The sequence below is a fragment of the Carica papaya genome, chromosome 3 (genome assembly GCF_054855325.1).
Source record: "Carica papaya isolate Zhongbai chromosome 3, ASM5485532v1, whole genome shotgun sequence".
NCBI classification, from domain to species: Eukaryota; Viridiplantae; Streptophyta; class Magnoliopsida; order Brassicales; family Caricaceae; genus Carica; species Carica papaya.
Window position 1 is genome coordinate 6,785,635 of NC_142311.1, and position 13,174 is coordinate 6,798,808.

Below are 13,174 nucleotides of genomic sequence, written 5' to 3' on the forward strand. Positions count from 1 at the left end.
ATATATATATATATACACATATATATTTCTTTTTGTACTTAATGTGGACTGTATCCATTTGACAAAAATATTTATGTTCTTCATGCTTTGTTGTCTCAAATTAAACCATCATTAAGTTATTTCTATATGTATATCATATGTATGCTAGAATTAAATTTTAGCTTATGTTAATATAATTAATTATTAACATTTATATGTATTAATTGATATATTCGTATAACTAAATTGTAATAGCAGAGTTACAAGAACTGCAGACTGGACCATAATTTTTTAATAAAAAATAAAAAATTATAAAGAAGGCAACGGAAGTAGTATGAGTAATTAAAGATTCTGCGGTGCATGGGAATATTATTAAGTTACAGAGTGCAAGGCGGACACAGTACAAGTGTCAGCCATGCAAAATGTGGGTTCAGTTCCATCCTAAATATTACACAGAAACAGCTGCTGGTGGAGATAAGTATGTTTTCTGGACAGATAATTATTGTTATTATATATATATATCAGTTAACAATTTCTTTAAGTATGATTAAATAATTTCAAAGTTTAAATTTCGCATATCAGAAAGTTCAAATTATTAAATGAAACTTTAGTTAATCCTATTCATTTTGGAATAATTATGTAAAAAATACAAAATATGTCTAATGTTGTTTAATCGAGAATAGTTTGTAAGAATCTGTACTAAAAATTTATGAAAATTTTTAAATAAAATAAAAAATAAATATACGAAAATGCAAGAAAATTCGAGAGAGAGAGTAGAGTCGATGGATTTGAAAGAAACATAATAATATTTTTTATATTTTAGATACTTCAGTTAAATGAGTTGAATGTAAATTTTTTACACGATCTATTAAAATCTCTTAAACCTAATATATGTAGTTATGTACATGTGCTCTTATACACGGCTAGAGAAACTCAAACAATCTAATATTTTTAATATAATTGATCTAATTCTTTATTGTTTGAAGAATTAGATTATTTCAATTGACGTTTTTGACTGAAAAATAAATACGAGATAACTATAATTTCAAATAACCATAGTAAGAAGAATTGAATTTTCTCTTTTCAATTTTTTTTTATATTAAAAGATAATAAAATATTTAACTGTATATGATCACACCACTTCTTTCACACACTGGAATTATATTCATGACAAAATTTTTATCCCTAAGGATTAAAAAAAGAATTAGATTATTTAATTATGGAACATATGAAAATTAATTTGAGACTTTATCCAAATTAAGAAAATTACATTAATTAATGCCAGCACTTTTCAGTATTACAAACAAAATTACATTAATTAGTAAGGTCTCCGAAGAAGAGAACCTCTCATGCAAATATATCTACGTGCTAATTAAACAAACCCTAGCCAAAAACATACACACATTTATTCTAGAAAAAGCATAATTATCGTGCCCATCGAACAACTTCAAGGAAAAGGTAAACTCCCACCACCGGGTCCACCGGCGCCACCACCCGGAAGACCCCCCAACCCACCGATGCCACCGACCCCACCAACTCCGCCAGCAACACCACCGCCGAGGCCACCAATGCCGCCTATTCCACCTGCTCCTCCAATCCCACCAAATTTCCCAATCCCACCAAGACCACCCAGTAAAGGAATCCCACCAGCCACTCCGGCATACCCTCCAACGCCGGCGAAACCGCCAACTCCTCCGTAGATGAAATTCTTTTCGTCGTCCAGACCAGTAGGTGACTCCGCCTTTGGTGCATCTGCATGCAAAACTGTTTCCTCTGGTCCACTTGCTTGATCAGATGGTTGTTCGTTGACACGATAAGCGACATCACTCGGTAAGTTACGAGCAGCTGCGTGCAGAAATGATAATACAAGAGCTGAAGTGATGATCGCGTACCACCTTGCCATTTCTCCTTCTGATATCTCACACTTGCGACTTCGAAGATGATGATGGCGATGATGGTGATGGTGTTAGGGTACAAGTGGGTAGGGTTTATATAGGAGATTTACAAGGTGGGTGACAGTTGAGGGAAATTAAGGGTAAGAGTAAATGAAGAATGAGTGATTGCCCTCAAAATCTCGAGAAGGGAAATTCTTCGAATTTGGCATCATAAAGGTAGGTGAGTCGAATTAAAGAGGAGAAATTTAATAAGGGTCTGTCATTCATATGAACTGCCAGGTGATTTTCTGTGTTAGTTTTGAGTTTGACTAGTGTACCGCACTTTTATCAAACATATATATATATATAACAAATTAATTTCCAGTGTGGTCACCGCTAGGGGACAAAATTTTAATGATAATTTCTCTATGATATTCGGAGAGGACATTTTAATTCATAAATATTCATGAGTTAGCCATTTATTTTAAATATATATACACCTTTTGGCCAGAAATATTGATATCTTGCTCCAGTATCCGGTGTCAGCTTGCATGGCTCAACCAACCAATATAGAAACATGCAATGTGTATGAATTAAATATTTTAAAATTTTATTATTTCCTAAAACAAACCCTAAATGGGTTTTCTTTATCCTCAAAACACATTCATAATCCACACCAGATTCGGCTAATGGCCAGACGGGAGGAAAAAAGGAAACTAGTTGTGGGGAAGATGATGAGAGGGAAGAGAGGTGGTGGTCATGAAGAGGAGGGTTTCTTTTTGTACAATCTCTTCTTTTCATTCATGAAAACAAAGCATACTGTTCAAGACTCGAGCCAATAATTATTTACATAAAAATTAAGGAGAAAATAGGATTTGATGTAATTGTTTATTCAATATTTCAGTTTATCTCAATTATTATTTTAACAATTCATTTTTTTTTTCAAATTTAAGAACAATCAATTTGATTTTATAAAATTATTTTTAGACAATCAAGTTGATAATTAATATTATTGATGTTCTTGTTAACCTCGTATATTTCCCCTCTCTAACTACCTATTTAAATTAATATATATATATATATATATATATATATATATATATATATATATATATATAACTATAGGTTAGAAGTCAGACTGACATAGTAACTCCACACTAGAACCAATTAAGATTTAGTAATACAAGTATGAATACATCCTTAACTCGAGGTCAAATCAGAAATAGCATCACCTGCAAGAACCCACATGATCTGCCCTACATGAATTCGATCCAAGTTAGTTCTATACTTATTTTTCATCTTCCAAATACACAACTCACTGGCCGCTTCCATGCCTCCAGCAATCCATCTCCAACGGCCAATCTTCTCTGCTTGATTTGTTACTTCTTAGATACACCTTCAGCGCCAGTGAAAAACTTCATTCTTCATTCGCCGTCGGTCCAGTCTTCCGCTTTTGGCCACGCAGCCGCACCAGCAGCTCCACCAATACCCAATAGCTTCACTTCATTGATCGACTCCCACAAGGTAAGGTAAGAGGATTTCCAGCATCACCATCATCATCACACAACCTCCACTTGATCCTTTTCTTTCGACTTCGACTGTTCTACATCAACGCACCAAATCCCTCAAAGTGTATTCCTCTATTTCACCTTACATAGCTGAAAGGGAAGAAGAAAAAACCGCTGCCCAAACGTCGTCGTTTCGGCCATCTCCTTTTTGGGCTTTTGAACTGGGCCTTACTATGGGTTTAGAAGAGAGGTTAGCTCGGCTTGTCTTCAGCCTGAGTTTTGGGATTTTGGACTTTTATATTTTTCATTTGATCTCTCTCTCTCTCTCTCTCTCTCTCTCTCTATATATATATAATATAATTGGAAAATAAAATGGAACACATATTTCAACCCGAATAAAACCCTGGTAAAAGTCGTGGTTGGACAAATGTGAAGTTTTAGATTTTGGAGAAGTCAATAATTGCCAAAGAACCGTACAAATGTTAGAGAAGTAATAAATGGTAAATTTGACTACGCCCTCTCCCTCCTATTTTTTTTTAACATGCATGCATGTATATATATTATATGAAGTCACAGCGGAAACCTGGAAAAGATAAAGGAAACCATGAATGGCGAATCTGAAACTGAGTTCAAAGCTAACCAAATTGTTTCCTATAGCAAGATCACGAGTTTTTGTCACTGCTGCCCGACCTTTACAAGTACGTCTAAATCTCTTTCCCTCAGCTATATATATATATATATATACGTGTGTGTGTGTTTCTCTGCATCGTACACTTGCATTATTAGAATTCTATAACTCTCTTTCTTTCTCTCCCTCTCTCTCTCTCTCTTTCTCTCTCAATATATATATATATATGTTGCTGAATATGTATAAACATGTGTGCTGGTACTCATGATTGATAAGAGTGATGGAAATCTTTTTTCTTCTCAGTTTGTGTATATTTATAAATATACATATATATATATAGCTAGAATTGGAAACTTTTTTATTCTTCATCTTTAATTTCTTTTCGGTTTTGCTAATTGAATATTTCTTTTGGGAATTATTTGTTGACACCTTCAATTTGGCTTCTTTTTTTTTTTTTTTTGGGCGAGAAATGGCCTCTAATTTTCGTGTGGAAATTCTTGAATAAAATATTTAAATCTTAACCAATTATTTTTCTTGCATTTATTGCATAACATTTTTGAGAATATATAAACTAATTTCTTTGGGGAGAAGAGATATGTATTTGTTTACTATATCATTAGACAAAATTAATTTTTTAATAAAAATTTATATATTTCATAAATTATGCAATATATATATACATAGATGATAATACAATTTTTTAAAAATTATATAAAAAAATATAATTTAACTTCAACTTATAATTTTTAATAAAAATAAAAAAATAATGACAGACTTAAAGAAAAGAATGGTAAGTGGGAGACCAAATACTACGTAAACAATGAGAAAAATTATTGGATCCTCCCAAACATTGACATACATCATATACGTGTATTTATGTGTGTGTATGCATATATATATATAGGGGAGAAGCAAGGAAGCAGATCAATGTCAAAATGTGAAAGAAGCAGCAGAAGATGTAAAAGAAGGAGCGAAACAAGTGAAAGAAACCACCGAGTTCATCAGAGACACCACGGCATCAACTGCTCGAAAGTGTGAGATGAGACTCAACTACTTCTTTTCTTCTCAAGTATATATATACAAATATATGTTTCTTTTCTTCTTATATATATGTATATAGTATGATGATAAATAAGTATTGAGATATATGCATATTACAAAAATGACAGAAAAAGTGAGCGAGGCAACGGAGGCCATCACGGAGAAAGCAAAGGGATCAATGACAGGTGTATTGGGAGTTAAAAAAAACTTATCAAACTGGTTTTGTGTTGTATCAAGCTAAGACACCTCTCAGCTTCAAGTTTTTCATATACAGTAAATAAGAAAGCTTACAAATTTATAGAGCAACGAGCTGCTCCTTGACGGAGTGTCGGTTGCACAAGAAGAAAACAAAACAAAACCAAACATTCTTACAGGAAATCGTAACAGAAAACCCAGCAAATCAAAGGACAAAACTGAAAGTGCAGGAGGGGACGATCACAGTCATTTCCTTTAACATTTGTCGGCCATGCATTGTTTGTCCTAAAGGTTGGTGCTGAGATGGAAGGCTGATTAGGATGGTCTTGCTGATCTCGACAATTTGGCACACTCGGCTGCTTTGTCTTGCTGTTGATCGTCGGACAGAGCAGTGTTCTTCACATTGGGCACAGCAAAGGCGGCCTCTGAGACATTAAGGACAAGATTATTGGCAAGTAGAACTAGAATTTGTTATATATATACATGTATATATTATGCTGTCTAAACTATGTATATGTAGAAATCCACAACTTCATCAATTGACAATTAATCATATTCAAATTATTTGCAATTGATTAAAGGAAAAAAATTTAATGCCTTCAAGTTATTATCTAACAAATTCATGGGCATTGACAATGAAATTTTAGAATAAATTAATTATTTTTAAACAATTCATTCACAAATAATATATTCACTACTATGGCTACAAGGTAAATTTGTTTTATTCTTATTTAATTTTTTTATTAATTTTAATTTTTTATTATGGATATACAAATATGTTTTTCTAATAAAAAATATATTTTTTTATTAATTAGATAATAAATGTACACTAATTATAAAATAATCTTTTTATGAAAGTACACAAAAATACAGAACCTTATATCACCTAGTATCAACCAATCATGTAATACCCTTAATTAATTTTAACATAATTAAAATTAATGTATACATATAATTTTTTTAATTTTTGAATTTTTTATTTAATGCAAAAATGAAAAAAAAAAATAGGTGGAGAATGAAGTTGAAAACAGTTTTGGAAAAAATAGGTGAAAATTTGGGTTTTGTAGGTGTTTTTAAAAGAAAAATCGAAAACTGAGAGTCAAAACATAATTTAAGAAAAAATTGTGCCACATAAAACGCCAAGTCAGCAACCCCGACGAACCAAAGCATACTGCGTGGCAAGGCACGCTGACGCGGTGCCACGCTGGTGATTCGCGTGCCCGCAATCGAATGGTCCAGATTTATTCCCACGTGCACGGACTATACGGATCCATTTCCCATTTAAACGCGATCAGACGACCTAGATCAAATCGCGAAGAACGGTCCAGATCTATTTCCGATTTAAATACGATCAGATAATTTAGATCAAATCGCGATCGGATGGTCCAGATCAAACGCGATAGACGATCCAGATTAAAAAAAGACAAATATAAATAATCATCTTCACACCAAACCCTAACCCTAACCGTCAAACTCCCTCGTCGGAAAAGAAGAGCTGGTCGCCGGGAAAGGAGCCAACTGCCACCTGCTGCCGCGCCGAAACCATTTTCGACTGCCAAAAGAAGAAAAAAAATTTTAATTCGCTCGAAATTCAATTTTGAACACCCTCATGGCTAAATTGGAGCAAAACGACCAGCAGATGAGCTAAAAATCGCGGACAAAGCGTGGCGGCGCCACTGCAGGAAAAAGCAAAAACGGCATCCAATAAAGCCCTTCCCAATTCTCATTTCATGTAATTTTTCCACCATTGTAATCACCATTCTTTTCTTAACAGGTTGACCGAAGCAAAACACTCAACCGCGAAGGTGAGCCGGCAGAGCCGCCGCACCGAAAAACTCCACTACCAGTAAGCTTCAGTTTTTTGACTTTTTTCGGCCAACCGAAATCCCTTAACGTGTTTTATCACAGGAATGGGTACAAAACTAGCCGAAAACAGCCAACCAGAGGTAAATCGCCGCTATGGGAGGCGGTACCGTCGCTGGGAGCACGATGGAGCAACTGTGCTGGAATTCTGAAATTGGCCAAAACGGGTTTCTAATACTGATTTCGGACTTTTTGAGATATTTTTAGGTAGTTGAAGTGTGTTTTAATCCCCGAAGAAAAATTCAGGGAACCCGAGAACCACCAATGAGCGCGACTAAAAGTTTAGCATCTCATACTATAATTTGCGTGAGAATCTCTCATTTTATTTCTTGTTATAGAATTGAAGTTTAATTAATAATAATACAGTATTTTTTGTAGTTTTGAAAATATTCATAATTAATTATTGGTTACTAATAGAGTCAGAACTGGTTATTTATTACTGTAATACCCAAATTATTTTTTTTGTATTATTTTTATTTTTATTTTTGTATTTAAATTTTTTAATTTAATAAAAATAAAAATAATAATAATGATAAAATTGGGTAAAATTATTATCTGGATATAATTGAAATTGATTTTGTGAAAAAGAGGTGAAAATTTAGATTCTGGAGGTATTTTTGAAAAGAAAATCAAAAATCGGGGGTCAAAACGCAATTTAGAAAAGTTGTGCTACGTCAGCAGCCCCGGCCAACCAGGATACACCGCGTGGCAAGAAAATGCTGACACGGAACGAGCCACGTGGGCGATCTGTGTGTGCGTGATCGGACGGTCCAGATCCATTTCCGCGCGCACGAACGGCCCAGATTTCACACGTACGGACGGCCCAGATCGCATCGTGATGGACGGCCCAGATTTAATCCCAAATAAATCGCGATCGGACGGTTTAGATTTAATCTTGATGGACGGTTGAGATTAAAAGGCAAAGGGTATAAATAACCCCACCCACACCTGACCACAAAACCCTAGCCGCCAGTGCCTCGCCGGAGAAGAAGAACCAGACGCCGGAGGAGCCGGCCGCCGCCACCAGCCGTTGCACCAGAGAATTTTTTGACCGCCAGTCGAGGTAAATTTTCTCCCTCTGGATCATTTTTCGATGCTGAATCCGCCTATGGTCAAACCGGAGCCAAACCACCGGCCAATCGGCTGAAAAACCCCGCCGAAACCCGGCGGCACCGCCGCAGCTTCCCTCTGTTTTTGCCTCCGATGAGGCCCTTCCCGGTTTCCGTTCGATGCAATTTTTATACCACTGTGATCACCGTTCTTTTCTCTACAGGTTGACTGAAGCAAAACATCAAAATGCGACTCACGCCGGAGAAGCCGCCGCACCCGAGAGAACCACCACTGGTAAGTCTCAGTTTTTCGTGATTTTTTGGCCCACCGAGGGCCCTATGGTTATTTTATCGCAGGGACCAATGCAAGTTTGGCCGAATTCGGCCGAAAACGGCCAACTCGAGGTGTATCGCCGTCGCCGGAGCACGGCGGAGCTGCCGTGTCGGAATTCCGATATTGGCTGAAAGGGGCCCTAGGTCTGATTTGGGATTTTTTGAGACACGTGCAGTTACCGGTAATGTGTTTCAGTTTTCCGGATAAAAATTCAGAGAAATTAGGGACAGCCCGTAGGCGCACTGTAAAGCTGATTTCAGACCCCGAAATAAGTAAGGACCCCTCACTCTATTTTCTATCACGGTATTAAAACTTAATAAATAATTAAATGGTATTTTGTAACTTTATAGATGTAAAATTAATTGAGGTTACCAATGGAGCCCGAATCTGATACATTATTGGTCAGTTGTTGTTTGATATATTTTTCAATATTAAATGCAGTATGATATTTGATGTAATTATTTTATGATCTCCTATGCATGAATTATGGTTTCTTTTATTATGGTTTGTATTATGGTGAACCCGATAGTGTGTTGTCTTGTTTGGTGTCAATTACTGGTTTACATGTTTGTGTATGGTTGGATGATTGAGACTAAGAAAAAAAGATAAAAAAGATTATGTGAATTGATAAGTGGATAATGTGGACAACCTGACTAGATATCATGGGAGATGGTGGACGGACCGGGTCCGTAAGAAACCCTATCGGGAACGTGGTCTCTCATACCGGACGGGGTATGGAGACCTTATGTGTTTTGACACCCATACCGGACGGGGTATGGGGACGGCCGTTTCACCATCATACCGGGCGGGGTATCGAGGTTTATAGTCTTGACGCCCATACCGGACGGGGTATGAGGACGGCCCTAGAATCAGGTTATTAATGTTAATGGTTCACGTGTAGCGGAGACCCCCTATGGATCCCCATGGATACTAGTAGGCTGGTAAAAGAGAAAATTTATTGTCTGATTATTGAAGGGCAAAAGTAGGATATGTGTTCTGTTACAAAGTGTATATGATTTTATAATGATTATCATGTTATTATTTTCATAGGTTATTTTTATTAATATCACCGAGGTCAGTGGACAGTAAAGGTTTTTATGTTAATAAATGAGTTTGTTATAAATTATGCTCCATTGGTTGTTTTTGTTTTCTACCAACCTTTTTCTCTTGTGGCAGTGAGATAGTGTGATGTCTTTACTGGACTAGTGTAGCTCATTCCTTACTTCACCATTTCAGATCAGGAAGACGTGGTTCCCGAGCCTGTTCCGCAGGAAGACGGCGAGTTAGACGCCTAAGGACCTTATAGCTCTATTTATAGTTTTTATTTCAAGTATCTCTTTTAATTAGCTTATTCTTTCATGTTTTGAGTACGTTTTTTAGTTATTGTGTAAGAGATGTTAATCAAAATTTTTATTACGCTTCTGCATTTAAGATTTTTAATACATAAATCTTCATTTAAATTCCGAGGCCGTTACAATTACTGTTTGCATTGTTTACCTGATTGATTGATTTTATAGTTTGAATGCATGATAATACACTAGAATTTATATAGTAACTCAATTGTGTTTCCCTGATGCATGTATTACTTGTCTTACGTGATTTATAGTTAATTGAAAAAGTGAAAATTAAACGTAAACAAAAAATTATTTGATTAAGTAAATTGATGAACGAGAGCCTTATTGGATATCATAGGAGATGGTGGACGGATCGGGTACATAAGGAACCCTACCATGAACGTTGTCTCATATCGGACGGGGTATCGAGGATTAGTATTTTTACCCTCATACCTGACGGGGTATGGAGATGTCCCATTGCACCATTATATCGGACAGGGTATTGAGGGATGGTATTTTGATGCTCATACCAAACGGGGTATGAGGACGGCCCGTTGATTGAAAATGTTAAAAAAAGAGTTCATGCGTAGTGGAGACATCTCTATGGACTCCAATGGATATTAATAGGCTGATAAAAGAGAAAGTTGTTGTTGCCAACTGATTGCATATGAGATTATGATATTGTTTATGTTATTGACTCTATATATTAGTTTTGTAAATCTCGCTATGGTAAGTATGCGGTAAATAATTTTGTTTATGTTATTGACTCTATATGATAGAGTGTGTGTTCCATGTAATAGTGAGCTGAAAAGTGACATCATGGCAGAGGCCCATAGCTCAAGATTTGACATGCATCCCATGAGCACTAAAATATATCAAAGTATGCGACCCCGATTTTGGTGGAATGAAATGAAAAGAGATGTGACTGACTTTGTTTCCAAGTGTTTGGTATGTCAGCAACTCAAGACAGAGCATCAACGCCCAGGCGGGCTACTTCAGCCATTATCCATTTCAGAGTGGAAGTGAGAACATATCACAAATGGTTTCCATGACATGATTGCCTAGGGCACGCTCGGGACATGATGTCATTTGGGTAATTATTGACCGACTCACCAAGTCTTCCCATTTTTTAGCCATCAGAATGACAGACCCATTGGACAAGCTAGTAATAATGTATATTCGAGAAATCTGCAGGTTAAATGAAGTGCTAATGACAGTAGTGTCCAACAAGAACCCCAGGTTCACTTCTCAGTTTTGGTCTAATCTTCAACAAGCCATGAAAACAAAACTATCTATTAGTACTACATTCCACCCTCAGACCGATGAATAATCAGAAAGGACGATCTGCACACTATAAGATATGCTCAAAACTTGTGTTCTTAATTTCGGGGGTTATTGGGATGATCGTTTATCCCTAATGGAGTTCGCCTACAATACCTGCTATCAAGCAGGTATTGACATAGCTCCGTACGAGGCGTTGTATGGCTGCCCATGCATATCGTAGATCTATTAGGAAGAAGTGAGTGATAGAAAATTGTTTGGCCCAGATCTTGTAGAGGAGACTACAACCAAAATAGTTAAGATAAAAAAAATATTCAGACGGCTCAGAGCAGACAAAAAAGTTATACGGATACCCGGAGGAGAGATTTAGAATTTGAGAAAGGTGATCGAGTGTTCCTTAAGGTCACTTCTTTAAAAGGAATCCGTTGGTTTGGCAATAGAGGGAAACTAAATCCTCGGTTCATTGGGTCATTTGAAATCTTAGACAAAATTAGCATCGCCGCCTATAGAGTGGCACTGCCTCCAGAACTATACAGGGTCCATAATATATTCCATATGTCCATGCTACGCAAGTACAACCCATATCCCTTTCATGTCCTGGCCCACGAGCCATTTTTGCTTTAGGATGATCTGTCATACGAGGAGATACCAGTCAGCATTGTCGACCGAAAGAGTAGAGTACTCCGCAACCAAAAAATTTTCTTTATTAAGGTCCTATAGCAGAATCACACACCAGAAGAGGCCACATGGAACCTGGAATCAGACTTAAGAGTCCAATATCTCCAACTATTTGATTGAGTGAGAGATAGACAAATTTGATAAACTAAATTTTTTTTAATGGGGGAGAGTTGTAATACCCTTAATTAATTTTAACATAATTAAAATTAATGTATAAATATAAATTTTTTAATTTTTGAATTTTTTATTTAGTGTAAAAATGAAGAAAAGTAGGTGAAGGATTAAATTAGAAATAATTTTGGAAAAAAAAGGTAAAATTTTGGGTTCTGGGGGTATTTTTGAAAGAAAATTCAGAAACTAGAGGTCAAAATACAATTTAACAAAATTGTGCCATATAGGACGCTCTGTCAGCAGCCTTGACAAACCGCAGCGCGCTGCATGGCAAAGCACGCTGACGTGGTACTATACAGGAGGCCATGCTGGCGATCTGCATGTTTTTGATCAAACGGTCTGGATTTGTTCCCGTGCGCACGGATAGTTCAGATCTGTTCTCTCTTTAAATGCGATCGGACGGTACAGATCAAATCACGATGAATTGTCCAGATTCCATTCCTATTTAAACGCGATTGGACGGTTTAGATCAAATCGCGATGAATGGTTCAGATTCACTTCCTATTTAAATGCGATTAGACGATACAGATCAAACATGATGGACGGTTCATATTAAAAAGAGACGGATATAAGTAACCCTTTTCACATCAAATCCTAACCCTAGCCGCCAGATCCCCCTGCCGGAGAAAAAGAGCCGGTCACAAGGAAGGGAGTCGACTATTGCCTGCCACCATGTTGGAGCCACTTCCAACCACCAAAAGGGGTAATGTTTTTTCTCATTCGCTCGAAATTCAATTTTTAACACCCTCATAGCCAAATCGGTGCAAAAGGATCAATGGATGAGCCGAAAACCGCGAGCAAAGCTCGACGGCACCACGGGAGAAAAAACAAAAATCACCTCCAATGAGGCCCTTTCTGATTCCCATTTTTTGTAATTTTTTCACTATTTTAATCATCATTCCTTTCTCTACAGGTTGCCCAAAGCAAAACACCCAACCGCAAAGGTGAGCTGGCGGAGCCGCTGTACCGAAAAACTCCACTGCCGGTAAACTTCAGTTTTTCGACTTTTTTCGGCCAACCGAGACCCATTAACATATTTTATCGCAAATATGGGTACAAAACCACCCGAAATTAGCCCAACCCGAGGCAAACCGCTGCCACAGTCGGTGGTGCCATCGTCGGAACACGGTAGAGGCGTCGTACTGAAATTCTAGAATTGTCCAAAAATGATTTATGATACTGATATCGGGTTTTTTGGGATATTTTTAGGTATTTAAAGTGTGTTTTAATCACCGAAAA

General features: G+C 36.7%; 2 protein-coding genes across 2 annotated transcripts; one reads left to right on the forward strand and one right to left on the reverse strand.

Moving 5' to 3' along the window:
* Positions 1-1,226: 1,226 nt before the first annotated feature.
* On the reverse strand, positions 1,227-2,008 carry LOC110813948 (glycine-rich protein). Its single transcript, XM_022041238.2, has one exon. The coding sequence runs from the start codon at positions 1,880-1,882 to the stop codon at positions 1,427-1,429; it is 456 nt and encodes a 151-aa protein (XP_021896930.1). The 5' UTR covers positions 1,883-2,008; the 3' UTR covers positions 1,227-1,426.
* A 989-nt stretch (positions 2,009-2,997) lies between these two features.
* LOC110813949 (uncharacterized) lies at positions 2,998-5,792 on the forward strand. Its single transcript, XM_022041239.2, has 3 exons — positions 2,998-4,059; positions 4,894-5,021; positions 5,133-5,792. The coding sequence occupies exons 1-3, from the start codon at positions 3,970-3,972 to the stop codon at positions 5,269-5,271; spliced, it is 357 nt and encodes a 118-aa protein (XP_021896931.1). The 5' UTR covers positions 2,998-3,969; the 3' UTR covers positions 5,272-5,792.
* The last annotated feature ends 7,382 nt before the right edge of the window (positions 5,793-13,174 follow it).

Coding starts and splice junctions, on each gene's coding strand:
- LOC110813948 (XM_022041238.2), bottom strand. CDS start 1,882: ATGGCAAGGTGGTACGCGATCATCACTTCAGCTCTTGTATTATCATTT.
- LOC110813949 (XM_022041239.2), top strand. CDS start 3,970: ATGGCGAATCTGAAACTGAGTTCAAAGCTAACCAAATTGTTTCCTATA. Junction 4,060..4,893: donor CTGCTGCCCGACCTTTACAA/GTACGTCTAAAT, acceptor ATATATATATAG/GGGAGAAGCAAGGAAGCAGA. Junction 5,022..5,132: donor ACGGCATCAACTGCTCGAAA/GTGTGAGATGAG, acceptor ATAAGTATTGAG/ATATATGCATATTACAAAAA.